General features: G+C 39.5%; 1 protein-coding gene across 5 annotated transcripts; it reads right to left on the reverse strand.

Annotated features, from left to right (window-relative positions):
• Window positions 1–249: 249 nt before the first annotated feature.
• OGT (O-linked N-acetylglucosamine (GlcNAc) transferase) lies at window positions 250–21172 on the reverse strand. 5 transcript variants are annotated; one of them, XM_071758009.1, is made up of 22 exons: window positions 20859–21172; window positions 17017–17197; window positions 15877–16120; window positions 15300–15368; window positions 12175–12291; window positions 10724–10803; window positions 10428–10623; window positions 10051–10191; window positions 9767–9867; window positions 9425–9578; window positions 9222–9323; window positions 8781–8960; window positions 7536–7694; window positions 5870–5959; window positions 5294–5419; window positions 4352–4522; window positions 4120–4236; window positions 3873–4040; window positions 3195–3347; window positions 2223–2475; window positions 1903–2026; window positions 250–1292 (listed from the first exon to the last, which is right to left on the reverse strand). In XM_071758009.1, the coding sequence occupies exons 1-22, from the start codon at window positions 20893–20895 to the stop codon at window positions 1118–1120; spliced, it is 3138 nt and encodes a 1045-aa protein (XP_071614110.1). In that variant the 5' UTR covers window positions 20896–21172; the 3' UTR covers window positions 250–1117. The 5 variants fall into 5 exon arrangements, with proteins under 5 accessions (XP_071614110.1, XP_071614111.1, XP_071614109.1 ...); XM_071758010.1 differs by having other exon boundaries at window positions 17017–17167; window positions 20859–21171; XM_071758008.1 differs by lacking the exon at window positions 20859–21172 and adding an exon at window positions 20482–20852 and having other exon boundaries at window positions 17017–17167.
• Between the last annotated feature and the right edge of the window lie 272 nt (window positions 21173–21444).

Raw genomic sequence — 21444 nt, forward strand, 5'->3', positions numbered from 1 at the left:
TGTGAGGCTCCAAATCCTTCTGAATTAACAATGCACACACAAGAGAGCTTTCACTTTTGGATGGATTTAGTCTAACCTAGTAGAACCAAACCTCTGTGTATGAGATCTACGTCAACCTGGGATTATTTCTGCTAAAATAAACAGCATTATTTAAAATAAAAATTCAGAAAGGAAGATGAAAGCCAAAGGTCAGAGGACTTTTTTGACAGCAGCAGGGCAGCAGCAAATGTGAAATGCTGGTCAAACTAATCAAACTGGCAAACCAAAGCTTTATTATTTTTTTTTTTTAAGTCTTTGCTACAGCACCTAGGACTGCACTTCTATACATAATTAACAATCATTCCTGAAAGATCTGTAATTTGGCACCAGTTTTTGTTTACCTGTAGGGAGAATTAATTTCAAATCAAATTTGGGTTTTCAACAGAATATGAGCTGCCATCATGAAGCCAATAAAGTGAGCTACTGGAGAAGCTTCAAAACAAACAAACAAACAAAAAAACCCAAAACCAGAGTCCTTACCTAAACCAACAGTTTACAGAGAGCTCCAAAACAGAGGTCAAACATTAAAAGGCTGATATAGGCTCAAGTGGTTTATAAAACCTATAAAAAAAGACTACACCAGCAAATACGCCCTTCCAGTCCACAGTTTAGAAATTAATGCAGGGAGCAACACTCACTAGCTGGAAATCTTGTCATGGGAGAACCACACATATATCAAGAGGAGTACCCAAAATAAATGTTAAAATGTTCCAAGTTCCAATCCACATAAAAGGAGATTCATAAGATGATTATATCAACCCATGAAATTATAATTGGTTGGGCAGTTTAAACTTCCCCTAGCAACCACTATGCCGTTCATACACACAGGCTCACATGTACATGGCTCAATCCCATTCCAATTACTCATGGAATAAAAGGATCCCAGGCTCTACAGAGTCTTTCCCTATCATGCAAGAAGTAAGTCTGGCTGTGCTTTAATCAACATCATGTATTACTTCAGCCACAGAGTACCAGGCAGATCAAGTAGAAATGCACAGTTTTTAGCTCATCATTTCTGCAGAAATGTTTGAGAGGCTCAGTTTCTGGAGAGTTTTGGGTGGGCACACACAGTCTCTCTTCACGCAGAGTCACTGGCCTCTACTGGCTTAATCATATGGTCTGGTTTGTTGCCAGCAGCATAGTGATCCCACATCTGAAGATAAAGCCGCTCCAGGTCCATTGTGTACTGTTTCGTGTTGAACAAAGAACTGGATATTCTCTGCTTCCAGACTTTGCCACGTATTTTTTTCAGGCTACAAAAAGAGTTAAAGCAGTCACAAGAGGTTCCAAACACTTTATAATAACCATTTACTTTTAACATTATTTTCAGCTAACCCAGAACTGGCACTACAACCATTTAAAAAAATATATCTGCCCCCCCCACTTCCATCAAATTCTTACTGCTATTTCATCCCCTCATTATTTCTGATACAGACCAGCATGGCCACTTCAACTCAGAAGAGCCATGACACTCACATATTAATCTGTTCCATTATCTTTACTGCAGTATCATTATACAGTGCAATTTTACCTTTGCAGTAAGTGTCAAAGTGCTAACATTAAATTTAGAAACAAAAAAAGTGAACTATCTTGCGCTTTACTGCACAACAGCCTGCACATGAGCATTCCTTCAAACAGGAAGCACTGTTACTTGTTTGGGAGTGCTGTTAAATTTATTGTAAAAGCAGAAGCTGAGATAACTTCAAGACAAGAAGCCTCTAGATGAGGACCTCTAGATGAGTAGCCTAGCTACTTGAAATTTCAACTGTAAGGTTAAAACTCCTGATAACTCTCAGCTCTGTGCCCAAATACAGCACTTTACATTTCTGATATTGCCACATTATATAGTACAAGTTTGCTTACTATTCCAGATCAGTTCCCAGTTTCACAGCAATATCCTCATATTCCTGTCTACTTTTTGCAATGAGCTCAAGACAACCCAGGCAAGTAAGCTGGGAGGCAGCAACTCGTGATGCAAGAGTCTCGCCTGTAACAAACAAACAAAACCAAAAACCACCAAAGCAATTGATAACAGGAGTAAGCTTATAAAGTAATATACTGCAGAGCATGAGTTACTTTCCTTGTACCTCTACAAGAGGCAAAGTCATTGAGCTTGCTAGCTTTTATTAAAAATTAATAAAATTCAAATCTATGTGCTCTTTGCAGGTTCCTCACTGTAATACCTGGCATTGTGACCATTGGAGTCCCAGCCCAGAGTACATCCATTCCAGTTGTGTGCCCATTGCAAAGCGGAGTGTCCAGACAGACATCAGCCAACTGCCCTCTCCTCACATGTTCTTCTTTGGGGGCAACAGGAGAAAAGATGATTCGGTTTTGGGAAAGACCCAAGTTTTGTGCATATTGCTGAATATTGGGTTCTCCTACAGCTGGGAAGCGTAGCAGCCACAACACACTGTTTGGAACTCTTTTTAGGATCTAAACAAAAATAAAGCAGCAAATACAGAAAGTTTGGCCAGAAACATTTTTTAGTAAGAAATTACCACATACCAAGAGTAAGCAAAAGGCATAGTCGCTGAATACTTCAACCTTCTGAAGTAAAGAGTAGGAAAAAAATGTATCACCATTTTGAGTGGAATAACTAGGACTGCATTTGTTATACCATTAAGACAACAACTCTGAACAATACTTCACAAAGCAGTACATCCTGAAATTCACGATACCATCTATTTATGCTATTTAATATAAAAAAATTACTCCTAAACTAACTCTCAGCAAGGTACTATAAATTGCCCACAATGCAGACAATCAGTGCCCAGAGCTATCAATCCACATACCACCAAGGCCAGTTACCACTTAACTGTGCTGACTAGGGAAGATCAAACTTATTTCACCATGGAGAACCAGCACACCTAAGCTGTCCAAGATGTTTTTTCTCACTGGCATCTGACATTTGCCATCAATGTAAAAAGTTATGCATTCTATTTTTATATATATATATATATATATATATATATGTGATGTGTATATATAAAAAAATGTGTATATATATAAAAAAAATCTATATTCTGAGCACTGTAAGGATTCAAATGGGTCAGTGTCAATGTTTTCCACAGAACAGTTAGTCTTAAGTTGCATGCTTCTGAATATGTTCCAGAAGTCTGACCCTAGATTTTGTATTAGATACAGATACTCACATTAGCCCACATCTGTAAAGTGGAAGGATCAATCTTATACAGCTGATTGAAGTTACAGTACACAACAGCATCTTCTGGTAAGCCATACTGAGAACGTGTAGTAACAATTATAGTTCGTGGAACTTCTTCACCAGTTGCTGCTTTGTTGTTAATCTAATGAAAAACAAAACAACAGCTATTGGAACACTGGAAGTGCAGTCAACAAGCCTATGCCCTACTTCCTTGAGGGACACTGCAAGATTTGCTGGCATCCAAATTATAAGCATATCTTTTGTTTTCTTACATAAAACCAGAACTGTCTACTTTAAACTGGTATGCAGGTAACAATGTTGCAGCTACCAAGGTACAAAACACTGAGTGTCTTTGTGCCTGTGCTCTACTCCTTAGAAGATGCATGAGGAAATCTTGCCTTCGATTTCTGAAAAAACAAGTGCCTTCTTCATGCAACAAGATTAAACTCCTTTGGACTTCAGGAACTTCATGATATAATTCCACTCTCTTTGGAGGGAAAGATAACAGTACATCTGTGGATTTTAACACATGTGCACCTTTCCTTCATTACGAGAACAAAACAAATCAGCATGGCAGAAGATGACACTTGGGTTGGAGTTTGCTATTGTTACATTAGAACAGAGATTTAACATAAAAGCCAAGAGAAGAGCATCTTGAACCCCTCACCTGAGTAGTTGCTAATCCATTACTGATGTTGAATCCATTGATAGTTATCTGAATTTGCCCACGATTAATCATCTCAATCACAGCTTCTGCAATTGTGTTCATAGGAATGACTGGCATACTGAGGGCAGCATTACCATCTGCATTGTCACAACCATCAGGACACTTCATCTAAGATAAATCAGATAAGCATCAGAGAAAGTACCACCTTCAGACCCCAAGAATGAACACTCTGAGGAGTAGCTCTCACCTTAACAATCTTGACATCAGGGAGACTGTCAAGGAAAGCCTTCAAGTCAATGCCATTCAAAACAATTCTGTTATCATAAATATGACCATTGGACTTGAAATCAATGACTGCTTTTTTCTGTTAAAAAGAAGTTTTAAAGTTGTTACAAGATCCCCTAACAAGTATATCTACATGCCATTTTATAAAGACAGTGATGAAAAAAACCTTTAACTTTTCCTGTCTTCCTACATACCTTTAAATGGGGGAACATGTTGGCATGATCTCCAATAAAGAAAGTGTTTGGCATGTATGCTAATTTCTCTGAATACTGCTCAGCCACCTCAACTGGGGAAGTTTCTTTGTCTGTGATGATATAGTCCATGAACAATGCCCCACTGGTTCCAGGATACCCTAGCCACATGGCCTAAAAAAAACCAAGTAAGCAAGGCTTCAGTCCCAGGTGCATTGCAAAAATAAAGGAAGTTAAAAAAAAAAAAAAAAAAAAAAAAAAGTAGTAAAAATCAACACATTTAATTTTCCACCAACAAATTCAAGTTCGTTCTTGTACTTCAACTGAAGAGCAACCCCAAACTTTCATTACTGAGACAGCAAGCAGTTCAAGGATGTTCTAAAATTGATCCCTCAACCAAATGTCCAAAGTATCCAACTACATACAGCTACAGGCAGAATACAAACCATCAGTGATTACAGTTTCTCTTAGCTGAGACTCTGGCAGCCTGGAGTAACTCTGCTCCAGGCTTCTGCCACTCTCTTTCCATAGGCATTTTAAAAAACCCAAATTAAAAAAAAAAATCCAACTCTGACACTGATTCAGAATTATTCTAGCTAGAATTTCACCAAGTCTAAAGAAATTAAAACTCAACAGCTCATTTTCAAAACTGCTTCAGTTCTTGGTTCTCACTAATGCAACCAAGCCAGTGGTACACACAAACCTCACATAATTAAAGCTCTCTTTCAGGACACAGCCAACTGCCCATAAAGCACATTTAAAAAAAAAACAAAACCAAAAAGCCAAACAAACTACTTAGCTTCAACAGAATGATCCTCACATATGCTAAGCCCTAAGAAGTCTCTCACTTGCTCAGCCTTCAGTATTCTTTCCAGTCTGCCAGAAGAAAATCATTCCTACTCAGAAGCCATTTTCTGGATATACAGAGCCCACTAACTTAGTTACCTGAATAGGTGCTGGTCTCAGGGCAAATAATTCATTTCGGGCTCCTTTAGTGTAGCCATTCATATTAATGAGAATGTGTATCCCATCCTGATGGATGCGGTCTGCTGCTTTTCCATTACATGGTATCTGAAGAATAAATACATAAAATGTGGTTTTAGTCTTTCAGTAATAAATGTGGTTAGTCACAAGTGTACCAATGGATGTCAACTGCATGATTTAGTTAGGTGAGACTTGTAATCTCTTTACGTCTGGTTTTACAAAGGTGCAAGTCCTCAACTCACCAAAAATAAATAAATAAACAAATAAATAAAATAATAAAAAGCTAAAGCCAAGAAAAACCTAATTTTGCCAGACACATGTAAGCAGTTGCAGACAAAGTGTAAATGCAGTACCTGAGGGTTGCTTCTGCACATTAAAGAGTGATACCTAGTGTTGCCAAGATCAGCACTTCATACAGAAAAACATCACAAATGGACCACAAAAGAAACCTCAAGCAAATGAAAATGTTTCAGTTCAAAATTACAGGCTTACCTCTTTTAAGTTTGCTAAAAGGTCAACATACAAAAAAAACCTCACCTGAGATAAGTCAATGAAATGATTTGCTTCAGCCATGACTTTTACACGGAAGTTTGTACCATCATCAGGACTCAGGGCATAACAGAACACCTAAAATATGAGGCACCAAAATGGAGTATATCTAATAACTTGTCAACAAAATAGCATTTCAATAAAACACATGGTATTGCAATTATAAATTATTAGCAAAATTATATGTAGTTTTATACAGATTATTTTATGTGTGTAGCATTTGCCAGTTGACAAAGTAAAAAAAACAAGTAATAAAAGGGCATTGTGCATTTGCTCCAGTTTTAGCTTGTTCTGGTGCTGGAGAACAGCACTGCCACCTTGTACAGACATATCCACAATGTTTCATCAGTGCAAGGTAATTTCAATGCTTATGCAAATCCATTTGTTATATTGTCAAAGAACCCCTTTTACAAGTCCCCTTTGAATTTCCAATTACTGAGGATCATAATTGTAACAGGTTGAATAGACAAGCTAAGCTTTAGGGAAGCTTTTTAACATATTCTTTGAAGAGTGACTAAGAAACTGCAAGTGAGGTTGTCAAATAGACAAACTCAAGGTTTACAGGTTATGTAACCAGGCATCTTTAGCTGACCTAGCACATAAAAAACAGAACAAATATGCAGAGAATTTACCATCTTGCAGGACAAAAGCATTACTCTGTAGAGCTTCATAAATATAGATATAAGATTGCCTTTTGTCTTGATCTGATTCAAGGTTAAATGGTACTCTCCCCACAATGGACCACCAATTTGCTTCATGAAAAACCTGCTTCATAGTCACACACAACTCAAGCATGCAACTCTACAACAAGGATTTCAGACTACAAAGCCTCCATGAACAGGAGAAAGCAAGGTTAAGAGGAAAGAAACAAAACCAAAACAAACTGAACAAAAACTGATTAATGTAAACCACTTTTTCAAGAAGGACAGACTTACAAGCCTTTAAAAAGACAAGCAAATTCTCATGTCTTGGAAAGCAATAGCTCAAAGCCAAGGTAATTTGAACAGCCATGGGGGAAACAATGTAACTGGGAATCAGTTCTGTTTACCAACTCAATCCCTTAACATAACACTCAAATAAATACAGATGTAACTATTTATTTGCGTCGCTAATATATTATATCTCCTTCTGGAGTATATGTAGTGGTGTGTCATTTCTTTTTTTAGATGCAGAAGCCAGACTTATCTTGTGTGTGTGATTCCAGTATCCAAGAGAAAAAAATAATGTAAAAAAAACAGCAGCAGAGAGAACAAAAACCAGATACGTATCTGTAAATTAGGAGTAACCAGACAGTAACAGCTTGATGTTGAAGCACATCTACTCAAAGAACAGCAGCTGAAGCATAAAGAAAAACAAGAACAAAACAAACTTACCTTTGCTCATAAATTCTACCTACAGTAATTAAAAAAACAACAGGTATCTGATCTACCTACTTTCTAAAAAACACTTCATATTGGAAAAGGAAGATGACTCAGGCTAAAAAGCTCTTCAACACATAAAAAGAAAAAAAAAGCCACCAAGCAGAAAAAAACATCCTAGAAAAAAAAAAAAAACAAAATCTGCCCTTCCCTAGTTTACCTGCCTGCACCAAGCAAAAGGAAAGTGCCACTTGTAGCTGTATTTACAGATCTAAGTATAACATTTGTATTTTTACCTCAAATTTGTCTGGATTGTGCATGCCTGGGATTGACTGCATAAGGTGTGAGGTTGGATGGTTTCCAAAATCAGAGCTCACATAGCCAATACGAAGTCTACCTTCACTGGCCTTCAAATCCTTGGGATGCTCATAAGGTGGCTTGTGAAGAACATTAATCTGTCAAGAAAATGTACATAACTGTTAATAAAAACTCAGGAACAAAACCCAAATGCTAAACAGGACAAAGAAAACCCCTGTGAGTTTGCAGAACTAGCCCTATTCCACATTCAAGTAAGTGGTATGTGGGCATCTGTTATTTCAAACCTGTACTCCAAGTGTCAATCTCCACAAACTGTTATGTCACATACCTACATTCAGCCAGTTAAAGACAGGTATCACTACTGAAAGTTAGTATTTCTTTTTTTCCACCTGTTTACTTTTGAAGCATTCCAGACTGATAATTAAATATACTGGTACCACAGCACTATGACTAGGAAGTTCTAGCCAGCTGTGACAGTAACAGTATTCCTGTGAAGCACTGCAGCAACCTTTGTGTTCTTACACTATCTTCCCCAGGCAGCAATTTGTAGCCACCATCACTGACATGATTTTACACTATGAAGACAAACTAGTTTGAAAGCTGTTATTTTCTGAAGTCTGAGATCCTTGTATTAGCTCATCAGATCCTTCCACTGACTATTTCCAACTAACTAGCAATGTGCTCAAGCAGTCTGACTCAACCTTCTCAAGCCAACAGTCAAGAGCTACAACTGTTTGGTTGAACAGGAAAAGAAGCTGCATCAAATTTTAGTTACAGAATTTCCAATTAACTGCAACTGCACTCTTGGCAGTCAGAGGTACATGGAAATGGCAGTTAAGTAATTACAGCAAGAGAAGAATCTGTTCTACTTGAAGTACTCCAAAAGAGAATCACAATAAACATTCAAGCATCACCCCTGTACACATCTCTGCCATCAGCACTAAAGCAAGTGCATTTGGAAATCATGAGCCAAACACAAAGCTCACATGTTCCAGCAAGGATTCACATAGAGGCAAGCTCAGGTTCCAAGTACTATGGATGCTGGAAAAGACCAGATTTTAAGAAATACTATCATCCAGCTGCCTGGACCTGTTTTACTAGGTAAAAGCTATGTCCTGTATCTCTACAGGTCAGTGACTCAGAAACCTTATAAAGGGTAACAATGTATTAGATTTTCAGTACAAACAGGCAAAAACACAACTGATCTGTCTGTAACTTCCTACCTTGTCCAAACACAGATTTCCATGCCTCTCAGCAATAGCCTTCCTGAAACTGTGAGAAAGGGGATACAGCATACTATGATGTGGGTGGACAGAAGGCAGTCTGTTTTTCTCCAGTTGATCAGCTACAATGCTAACCAGCTTCTTCATTCTTTCATCATAGTCTGTCCAGTCACAGACAATCTAGAAAGAAGAAAAAATAAAGTAATATGACAAAAGCTTTCTTTGATCTGTATCAGATTATTTCTGAAGTTTATAGACTTATGCCTCTTCCAAAAGTGAGAACTTCATTAACTAATACTTATGACTGTGTAATTTCATTTTCTGATTGAGGTCTTAAGACTACTCTTTACATTTAAATTTAACAATGGCTGAGGTGATACAGCTTAGCATCTGCTGCAGAGGAACCTTATGAATGACAACCAAAGCCCCCTCTTTCCTCACCTGCAAACAGTGGGCCAAGTTACAGTAAGCATCTGGAAAATCAGGTTTCAGTTTCAGAGCAGTGCGATAAGAAGCAATGGCTTCTGGTATATTCCCCGAATCCTGTGAAGACAAAGAAATGAGTCAGCAGGTAAAAAACACACTCTGGTAAGTACTTACAGTGCCCCACTGTATTCTAAGAGTGAATCATTTGTATGTGCTACCTTGTGAATAGAAGCCAGGTTGCTGTGGGCATCAGCAAAAGCTGGGTTTATCTGAATGGCACGGGTGTAGCACTGTAGAGCTCCCTGAACATCCTGCATCTCCTTTAAAGTATTTCCCATATTGGAATAAGCATCTGCAAATGTGGGGCTGATCCTGAGAAAAAAAGATAGTGTGTCATGAACAATAAAAGCTCCTGTTCCCATGAGAAACTCATTGCTCAGAATCTTTGCTTTGCAAAGCAACACTCTGAATTAAAATACACTACTGCAAGTCACTTTCTGTACAATCTGACACCTTCTTGTTATGAAATGCTGGGACTATTACAAATAGTATTCATTTACCTAATAGCTTCTTTGTAATGCATCAGAGCTTCCTGTAACTTCCCCTGCTGCTGCAGAACACTTGCTAAATTTGAATGTGCAGCAGCAAACTCTGGAAACACCTGGAAGAAAAATAGAATCTGTCTCTAAAATGCACCAAGTGGACCACGTCAAAGAAAAAAAATACTTGCACATTTCCTACTCTTTCTTTTTGTACGACTTGGGTCTCTGAACAGACTCTCCTCCACTTATGAAGAGAAAAAGTAGAAAAACACAACATCTCTGCTGTATTAATTCCACTGTACCTCAAGAGCCTTCCGATACAGTCGGACAGCTTCCTCAATATTTCCCTGTTCCCGTTTGATGTTTGCCAGATTGTTGAGAGAATCTGCATGAGTGGGACAAAGTCGAAGAGCTGTATTGTAGCATTCTTCTGCTTCTACCACCTTCAAAAAAAAAAGGGACACTTAATATGGCAGTGTTTAACAGCACTGGTTATGAGAAATCATCATATAGCTACTTTTAAACAGGTTCAAGCTAGTGATTTCCACAATTATTTTTCCTTATAAGTAGCTGAATGAGAGTAACATCCCATCTTCATAAAGCTTGTGATATGTGGTGTCTAAAATAAACATTCACTGTACTCTTAAAAATTTTTAAAAGGAAAAACAATAGTACTTACACTGCCTTTCTCCTTCAAGGCGTTGGCCAAGTTACAATAGGCATCAGGGAAGTGGGGTTGTAGTTCAATAGCTCTCCTGTAGGTGTCTATTGCCAGGTCTATAAGTCCTTGCTCATAATACACACAGGCAAGGTTGCCATGCACAACTGCATGATTTGGACTCAAACTCAAGGCTCGTAGATAAGCTGCTACAGCTCTGCAACAGGAAAAAAAAGGAGGTAAACAATCATCCACAGAGCAAACTGAAATCTTGATAAATCTGACAGGCCACAGTGCAACAGAATTTATCTGCTTACCTGTCAAATATCCTCGCCTCTTTCAGGACATTTCCCAGATTGATGTAAGCATCCAGAAAATTTGGGTCAAGTGTTACAGCCTGAAAATATTTTTTAAGTAACAGTTTTGAGCATTAACACAAAAACATTCTTTATGAAACCTGCAGGGGGAGAGGGTTTGTTGCCTTTTTTTTTTTTTTAATTTGACAAACCACATCTACAAGTATTTGAGACTTTATCAATAAGCAAGTTACATAAATCACAGAGCACCAGTTACTTATGCGTGAAAACGACAGCATACACTGCCTTCAAATTTATTCCTTTTCTTACCTATTCAGTTGGAACTACTGCAGAATTAAGAATTAATTAAGAATTAATTACTTATTTCATGTAAGGCTGACTGTCCTTACAACACACCTGCCTACCTATGCTATGCTGCTTTTAATTTGTTTTTAAGGGAGAAAACCCTAAAAAACCCGATGCATACACATTATCTACTGCAAAAACAACATAGCATTTTAAAACTTTAGCAGCTCAGGAAAATAGATGGTTTCACAAAAACAAAAAAAGTGCAAGGCAAATTCAGTAGGCCACTTAAGAAGAAGAAAACATTTTTAATTCCCGTCAAAACTAAAAAAAATTTATCAGAAACCTTAAGAACCTATTAAGCCACAGAAGATGCAGTAATGAAGGACATTATTTCTTCAAAGGTCAAACTCTTAAGTCTCCCAGGAACCACTATTTCTAAATTAAAATACTTAATAACCAGTTGCTAAGTAGACAAAGATAGAAAAAAACAAACCTATGCATGCAAAATTATTTTTGTGGGTCTTAAATCATGAATACCAGAAACCATCCACCACATCTTAAATACAATTTCAGATCTTATTTTTGATACTTGAGACAAGTACAAACTGAATTAAGATGCTAACTGGACACTAACTAGAAGATATCACACAACATGTTGATGACACCAATCTAAAAAAGTCTGAAACAATAATGGGGGAAAAAGAATCCTAGAGAAAAAGAATTAGTGTTTCACTTAAAATTGTTCTCCTCAGTTATTCACGGGACAGTAACACCTGAAACAAAATCAATGAAAAATTACTTTAAGCAAGAAAAGCTGTTTCTCCCTTTCACGCATGAAACATGCAAAACATTTTAGCCATTAATTTTTTAAAAAATTATTCTGGAAAAGGACTGTAAAATGACAATGATTTTTTTAATATTTGAAATGTGTGTGAAATTCCCAGGCTGACTCTAAACACATCTCTCTAGTGGCATACAGACAGTCTGAATCTCTGGAAGTAAAACCAAGAAACAACAAGAAACCCTCAACAAAACCAAACAGAAGATGTTAACAGGATCACAAGAAGTTCTCTACTTATCAAAATATTTATATTTTCTACAAGCAGACAACTGCACATACATTACAATCTAGCAGCAATGCTGACCAGCTTAGCAGAAGTTACCTTTTCAAAGTGATGAATAGCAAGCCAAATTTCTCCTTGGGCATTGAAAACACAGCCAAGATTACTCCAAGCCACTGCAAAGTTTGGTTGAGTCTCAATTGCTTTTAAGTAACAGGCCTTGGAACAGTTAAAGAGAGATACAAGGGAAGGGGAATATTTGTAAAAAGAAAAAAAAATGAGAAAAATAATTGTTAGTATGCCTTCTCTAACCAGCCAAAAGTGATCCTGCAGTATAGGCTAGCTTGCGCCAAAACTAATGCGCTGCAAACTGCTGTTGATCCTGCGCCAGCGCAAACCAAAACCCAGGTGCAAGCCAACCATTTTTCAGTTATGCTGGTGATATTAACATGCCCTTTAGACACCAGGTCACCACAGAAATGGTCTTAGAAATGATTCCAAGTACTTCAGTGAAAACACCTGCTTAGGTGCACAGAAACAAACAAAAAAAGACCACTGAAAAACTATGCTAGGAGATAAAATACTAAACTGAAGTATTCTAAGCCAGTTAGAAATTAGTTAAAAAAAAAAAAAAAAATCAGAAAAAATACTGGAAAAGATTAAGCCATCCTTTGTTTTTAATTGTTCTTGTTAAGTGAAATGACATACCCAGTCCGCATCTTGTTCTTGTTAAGTGAAATGACATACCCAGTCCACATCTTGTTTCCTAGTTTCTTCAGTTACGTCTAATAACCTGCAGCTTCAAAACCTCAAATGACAGGATTGCACGAAGGTTTAGGTCCCTGTAATGCAAGCGCGAGAAATCGCTGCGCATCCTAAACAGCACGGCGCCACGCTAACGCTGCCAACTGCTTTGCTACATTGACTGCCCCTAGGTCCAGTGAACGGCCAACCAGAACCATTAATCTACCAGACAGGCCCATACATAAATTCAAATATGAAATTCATGTCTGCAGTCTAAATGCATTACAACCCATTTTTTTTCCAAAAGGCTACAGCCTGGAACTTGGGCAGTCGCTCAATCACAGATTAATTATCCAGTCAACCGTTCACGAGGGCTTTAATCGCACGCAACGCGCGTTACCGCTGCGCAGCCTTTGCGCTACTGCAGGATCACAGCGCATCATCAGAAGAGCAGAACGCTGCAATCCAAACAAAGAAGAAAAAAGGAAAAAAAATGAACAACCAGAAGAGTTAGAAGCTTTTACTATTAACTATCTCCAATTACTTCTTTAAAAAAAATTAATTTACTTTTACTTTATTTCTTTGAAAGAATCTGTGGCTACTAGTATAAAATATTCTTATATTACTTGCTTGTAATTATATATTTTAAGCTGTTTCTGAAGCCACAAGACAGAAGATTCAGGCATGGAGGCAAATGGTTTTGCTGTGGCAGTTACAAACCCGTTACCATATTTCTCATCATGTGACTTTTCGGTGCGTTCCTTGCTGGAAGAGGAGGAGGAGGTGTGTGTCTGCCCTAGATCCAGGCCTCGAGCTCCCTTCAGCGAGGCACCTTACGCATGGAATAGGAGGTTTCACCCACCTGAAACCTTCTAAATACAATATCAGTGGTGAAAAACCAAAAACAAGAGAGAAAATAAAACAAGATCATTAGTAAGAGTTCAACAAAGCAATTGCATTTTTTGGATATGTCTTAACACATGGGAATGAGGACAATCTGTCTGTAACAAGGGAGACATGCAGAAGGGAGAGGGTTAATCAGGGCCATACAGCAGGGATTTTTTTTTTCTTTTTTTCTTTTTTTTTTTTTCTTTTTTTTTTTTGGAAGAAAGGCTTTGAAATATATACAAAGAAATTTTAGTTCAACTGTAAGGAATCTGCTGGCTTGGTCTTCCAAATGGACTGATAACCAAAGAAACACATTGCAATTTACTCAAGATGTTTGTCCTCATTTATTAACTTCTCACAAAACGGAATAACACTTTCAAACTAGGTGTCTCCAGAGCTCTGAAATGAAGAAGTCAGCAACCTAAGGCAGGCGCAGTGTCTTGGCCTATACCAGTAACACTAAAGCTGCAGTGAAGTGCAATTCATGTTAGCTGTCCGCTTGGTGGGCTGAGAACCAAGTGTCCCAAAAGACTTTAAATTCTAAATGCTGCTACAAAGTATTTTCAACCTGGATCTGACCAAACCAATTAGACTGCCCTAGGATGGTACGCACATCCAAGTTAAGAGAAATAAAAAAAAAATAATGAACTTTGAACCTGCACTCCCATTCCCCCCGTAAAGATCAAAACCCTCCCTCCCCAAATGGTGCTACAGCCAAACAGACAGCTACGCTGTTCATACACTCCACTTTTTAGCATGCGCGTGGGGCTTGGAGTGACAGACGTGGAGTCCAGAGTGTTTCCCATTTCTCCACGCTCCTCACCCCTGCAGCGCGGACGCGTAAGGTGGCTTGTAACAAGACAATTTCTTTATGCAATCCAAGTTTTAAAATGCCAAGAATTTTAAACTCATCTTGGTGTTCGAATTCTTAGTTTAGGAAACGCGAGACTGCTAGAAGCCACCTTTCCACTACAGCACGTTTTCTTTCGATCAGTTCATTTCCCAAACAAACCAGCTTTGTCCTTCTGATTTCTTTATTTTGGGGAAGGGAAGAGGGAAGATATTCAGGGGGTTCGCATACTGCAGCTATTGATTATTTACTAGCCTTTCTTCCACTATCAAGGGAAGGGAAAAGTTAAAAGAATAAAAATCTTAAAAGCCAATATTACAAGGTAACATTTGAGTAAGTTTCTTCTCCACTTACAAGCCACAAAGGACTTTAGAAGAGCAGCCTTTTCAATACCACCTGCATCGTACAGGGACCTTGAGCTACCCACAGGCTCTCTGCTTGTCACCAGCAGGCAAGCCTCAGATATGAAGGTCTGTTACTTAATTCCAGGTAAGAGCATGATGGAGCCCCTGCCAAATACTTCAGAATGTTATCAGATAGTCTAGTTCAGCAGAAAGGCTTGGTAATGTTCCATTTCTTGAATTAAAACAACTTTTAAACACTGGACAGGCCATGTCTTGCCCTGCAACTACTCTGTGGTGTTTCAGTGCCTTCAGTTTTCAGCAGTTTCTCAGATTGTAGATCAACGCAGATTTGAGGAGTTGGTGCAAAGTTCAAGTTTACATGTAATCTACCCAACACCTACCTTGGCTTCTTCCAAGCGACCCAGGGCTTTGAGCAGGTTCCCCAGGTCACTACGAACACAGTACAAGTCCTGAAAAATGCAAGTCACACTATCAGCTTCAGGACTTCAGACACCCCAGAGGTCTTCACAGATAATTTGCAAAGTAACACCCCAGTCCTGTAAAGCTTATTTTAAATTCATAATAAACAAATCACAAATGTAAATTAGTTTTGTTGTCCTAACACTACAGCCAACAGATAATCTTACTGATTTTAGTAGTGTAAAAATGTAACTGTAAAGAAGTAGAAAGCTGTATTTAATAAAAAACTTCAGAAAACCAAACACAGATGTCTCCCCCACAACCAACTTAAGTTCTTTTGCCACACATAAGTATATGAAGCTGCCCCTATTTTTTATTGGTGCTAAGGAGGCACACAGATCTCTGTCCTCAAGATATGTATTATGCAGATCTGTAAGTTCATTGGGCACAGCACAGAGGGAAGGGCTATCACCTGTTTGTTCCTTGAAACCTGCTACTTGTGTGCGCTGGGACAGTACTAGAGTATGAACTTTGCTTATAAAATAAAGCTTTACTTACAGGGTTGTACTGAAGGGCAGACACATATGCCTGTACTGCTCCTTCCATATCACCTGCTGCTACCAGGGCAGCAGCTAAATTAATATATCCATCAATGAAATCCGGCTTGAGGCGCAGTGCATGTCTGTAATGTTCAATTGCTTCTTGTAGCTGTCCACGCTCCTTGTACACATTGCCAAGGTTTGAGTAGGCTTCAGCCAACAGTGGGTTTTGTTTAATGGCCAAAGTGCTGAAGTGAGCAGATCTGGAGAAAATTAGACAAGTTAGCAAAATGAAAGCCAAAACAAACCCCACCCTTGACTTTCGGTGTTTGTCTTTTTACCTAGTTACTTTATAAAACTTCATGTTTAGGTGAGCAAAACATACAGTCAACAAATCTGGACATAAAGAATCTGTCTTCAGCTTCTCCTAGCATAAAAGATCATCTGCCTATCATCTCTCTATTTTAGATTCTACTTAAGACAGACAACTCTCATTTACAATCAGTAGGGTTCAAGTCACCTCACCAAGTATGAATGTGACACACTTCAGAAAAAACTACAGAAATCCTGTGAAGCCTCTTCCACTATTTGTATACTTTAAGTTAATGCTCCACTTGGTAAGTCCTTTTAAGAAGCAGGACACAGCAACACACAGATTCACTACAAGTTAACGCCTGATGCACGGAAAGCAAGATCAGGAATAGGCAAGCAGAAGGAATATAGAGACAACTTTCAGATGACAAAAACCTTAATAAATTACACCATTTTCCAGCAGTCTTGCAACTTGAAAAAATCAAAACCACAAAACCCTGTGCTTCAGGTTGAGTAAATAAACAAGCTTTTGTTAACACATGTTAATACCTCCAGGACACACGAGTGTTGCTGACACTCCAAAATTAACGTGTACCATGTTAGAATAGTGACAACATGTTTTGTTTCATGTAAAGCTGCCGATTCCTATTTCTATTTCTCTTATCCTAACAAAATGCAGAAAGAATTTCTGAGCAGTTCTTACTGCTGCCCTGAAGTTAGTCAGTATCTTGTTCAGTAATTAAGAAAAAGAAATCAATATTAGAAGAGAACTTTTGTCAACTATGCTCAATACTATTACAGGTGTAAACTATCAAGAAACCTTGACAGAACACTTCAAGTCTCCTACCTGTCCAGTCTGCGACACTGGAAGTGAATGGATGACAGTAATAAAAGCACACCAGTATTATCAGGCTCTTGTCTCCACAGCTGCATGCAGTGTCTCTCTGCTGCTTCAAAGTCTCCTGCCTGATACTCACGATGAGCCAACTCCGCTAACCCTTGGAAGGAAAGCATATGTTTCGTTGGTTCTGGAGAATTATCAAAACATTTAAGGGGGGAAATAAGAAGTTAGAGAATGTGAACAAAACACAAATAAAAGTGAAAAATGTATACACAACTGAAGGATGAAAATATCTGAAATTACATAAAACACTACATACAGCATATAGGAGTTTGAATTCTCAGATCTTTAAGCCCCAACCAATTACTATGCTATTTCTAACACTATGTGTGCAAGTCCATGACTTTATCAGCTAAAAAGAGGAAACATGCAGACTATAACAACTCAATATATGCAAGTCAATCATTTTCCATTAAGGTGAGATATATTTTAAGAGACTCCAGCCACAATCACAGAATTAGGGGTTGGAAGGGACCTTAAAGATCATCTAGTTTCAACAGTGGAAGTGCTGCTAACAGAACAACAACTCTCCTCACAAAAGCCCTGGACTGTAAAATCTTATGCTCTGTAGTATTAAAAACAAGTTCTAAAATATGAATAGGGAAATGAAGGACAGCAGATAGACCTCAAACAACTTGAACAAATTAGAACGCTGCTATGCCAGTAGTGAAAATCCTTAAAAAAACCCCAAACAAACAAAAACAATGGGTATTCTCTTACATTCTCTGTGATAAAAATTGGTTCACAGAAAAAAACCCAAACAACCTGGCCCTGAAACAATCACCTGAGAGACAAACACACACACTAATTACTATGCAACCAGCCAAAGAAGGAACCATTAAATAGCCAACATACAGGAAAGGAGTTGTTTCTGTAATTTAACTGGAACCGGAGTGACAAAATGGTTTCAGTATTTAAGACATAATTGTGAAGAACAAAATACTTAAATAAAACAGCACCTGTTTTAGACAAAGCAGCCTTAAATATGAAGAGAAAATTTCTTACAACACAGGAATTGGTATTAAAATATAGGTATGTGCAGCTTGGAAAAAACCACAACTGTGCATCTTAAAAAAGTTATGACCTTCAAATTCTGCCTTTATATCAATGACTATAAAAAGGTCCGATTAATGCAAGTATCTCCTTTTTCCTCCTGAAGTCAAGTATTTCTAGTACTTTGCAGTCACTTAATTCCATTCATTAAACCCTTCCCACCTGGACCTACAGTTTTAAAATTTTGAATTTAAATGAAACAAATCCTTCCTAATCCAAAGAAGCAGCTCAATATCTTGAGTACACATTTTTGCAGTTAGGTACAAAAATCCTCCAACACTCTTCAATTCTTCTGGAAAACTTAAAGACAGCGAAACAATCACAAAGAGATGTACCAAGTTACTATCTAGTATACACTTAATGAAACTAAGATGGATGTAAATTATTTAAGATATTTTCAAAATTGCCTCTTTTTAGCACTACCATGTTTTGAAAGTAAGATTGCAAACAGTGTATGATGTAACAAGTTGTTTTACCAGACAGTATATTGTCACTGTCTGGGCTAAAACTATTTCTCACTAAGTCAAAACTAGCAAAGCCATTTGTTACCAACCAAGTATCAAGATTAGATTCTCGTTTTCTTGGAGCTTATCAATTTGACAGTTTTCCAAACCCTAAGGGAACATGGACTTCAGTATCTGGTTTAACACACTGGCAATAAACAGGTATGACTCTTATTCAACATGAGAATGAAAAGACCATTTATTAAAAGCCTAAGGTGCTGATATTAATAATGATATTAGAATACCAACACTCCAGTCCTCACCCCTTCCTTCTGCCTAGCAGCCACACAGGTTTAGGCCCTCTCTGGCAGTCTACATTTTCTAGTTCTGCTGATGGCACAAACCTATACAGGGAAGCTGGACAGAGGAAAACAGCACATCCCAAGGACACAAATGAGTAGCTATAAATTCCAACAGTATTAAACAAAAAAACGAAAAGGAAGCAAAAGGAAAAAAAAAAATAGCCCAAGCATCTTATTTTGCCTACTTAAGCAAAAAGTAAAACGGAAGTTGCAAGTTGCAAAAGGGAAGGTGATGTAGAAATCCTGTATTTAACACTTGGGAATAAGAACTGCTAACAAAAGCAACAATAAGTGAAATACTACCATTTTCTTTCATCAAGTCTCTTCACAAAACCATTCCCCTCAGAAGACACAAGGCAAACTAACCACTCAGCATAAAATAACCAGTCATCTACCTTTAAATAAATATCTGGGGGCAATTACCCTTGAGAAGTTCATTGAAAGCTATGAAGTAGACAGCCATTATCACAATTTTCAAAAGAAGCCAAACATTCAATGGAAAGTTGGCTGGAAGAAGAGTTCTACAACCCAAAGTTTTATAATCCATAACTATAAAAGGTTGTTCACTGAAACCATTTCTAAAGAAAATAATTGAAGAGTCACAGCCAAAGGAATCCCTTATCAAACCTTACATACATGAATTTGTGTACCTAGGCTAATTTGTGCTACATGCTTTGACAATGACCTTGGACAAGTCTAGTATGTCTTATGCCAACGACCTTTCCTGTGACTTCTATGGAATACAAGCAAAATAACCCACGCAGAACTATCACAAATGTGCCCAACGCCATTTTTTACCCAGGAAAAACATTCTAACAGCATTTATCGTATGATCGTACTCAACCTTACATTTAGATAAAATCAAGGCCCAGAAACAGTTGCCATCTCCATGGGGGAAGTGGTGCTAAGGAGGCACGCAGGTCTCTCCCCAAGCACACACTTCTCACCTCCACAGATCAAACAGGATGAGGACGTCTAGGTGACAATGTCATGGAGCAACGAAATACCATCGGTCTCTCCACCTCCACTTGTGTATCACTGCCATTACCCTTCACAGCCCCATCTCTGCACTGCGATCTTCTTTTTCTATAAAGCTTATCTTTCACCTACCTTTCCTAGGCATCATTACAACTTTTCATACCTTCCCTCTGGTTACAGACACCCTCAAATATCTGGGAAATAAACCTGTGTTGTCGTTTTGTCATTTCATCCTTTCAGTAAGCAAAATACCTTTTTTTTTTTTTTTTTTACCCTAGAGGGAATAAGTAAGATTTCTCCTCATCTCTACCCAACCCCTCAAGTTCTGTATCTGTAAACTAAATGCAGGACGCTACTTTCCTTATCTAGAGCACTATTTATTGCTGTCCAGAAAAGCGCAGTATATCTTCTACGCTATGTCAGGTCAGTTAAGATCTGCTCCTTAAGTGCAGTGAAAGATTCTGGAGCATTTTGGCTCACGTTTTTACGTTCCGTTCGTCCTCCACAAAAACGCAGTCACCTGACAGCCGGATAAATATAGCAAGCACCAAGGGAGCACCCCACTAAGAACTAACCGTGACGTGCTCCTCCAAGAACGGCTCGCAGGCTGCGGCCGGGCAGCGCCGACACACGCCCGCCGACGGGAGAGACCCAGACCGCCGGCAGCCTGCGACAGACCGTCAGTGCACAGAGGTGAGGGGAAACAAGCACAAAGGCGGCAGGGGCCGCGTCGAGAGCCCCCGCCTCACCCATGCTACTGCTTCTGGAAAGTTCCACGGGGAGCGGGCTCGGCGAGCAGAGAGAGCCGCACTCAGGCCGAAGCAGCGGCAGCCCCGCGGGAGCGCAGGCTACCGTGCGGCTCCGGGCAAAGCAGGACCCGGCCTCCGCAGGGCTGCGGCTGCAGCGCTGATGGTCCCCGGCGCGCCCGTCCCCGCGCGGCAGGCCACAGTACCTGTGCTGTCGGCCACGTTCCCCACGGAGGTCGCCATCGGGAAAGGGGGCGGGTGAAGCTCTGGTGGAGGCAGCAGAAGGGCCGCGAGTGAGAAGAGGCTCACTCGTCTGAAGCGGGCGACACGGGACTACTCAAGATCCAGAGGCGCTGAGACGGCAGCTCCTGAAATGGCGGTGGCGGACGCAGCGAATAGCCGAATGGCTGCTGCCGGAACTAGCTTCGTGCGGGAAGTAGTCCGCGCGAAGCCACTCAACTGTTCCCCAGGAAAAGCCTGTGCGGAGACTTGAGCGCGAGCGGAACTTCCGCCGCCTTCTGCCGAGAGCCCCCTGGGCGGCAGAAGGGGTTACAGGGCGTATATGAGCATCGCACTCATCCGGGTATCCTTCCGCGAAAAGTCGTGCGCAACCGCTGCATCTGAACTGCGCGTGCGCGGCCCCCCTCCCTTGCGCGGATTCCCCCGCACATGGCGCCCACGTTACATCCGGGTCCTGCGAACGCAGGGGTTACCGCAAGGGGAGGCCGGGAGCGAACGGGGAGCCCCGGGCCCCGCCCACGGCAGCTGCGGGCACGGTGCAGCCACAGCGGG

Source organism: Heliangelus exortis, chromosome 14 (genome assembly GCF_036169615.1).
Source record: "Heliangelus exortis chromosome 14, bHelExo1.hap1, whole genome shotgun sequence".
Taxonomy (NCBI): Eukaryota; Metazoa; Chordata; class Aves; order Apodiformes; family Trochilidae; genus Heliangelus; species Heliangelus exortis.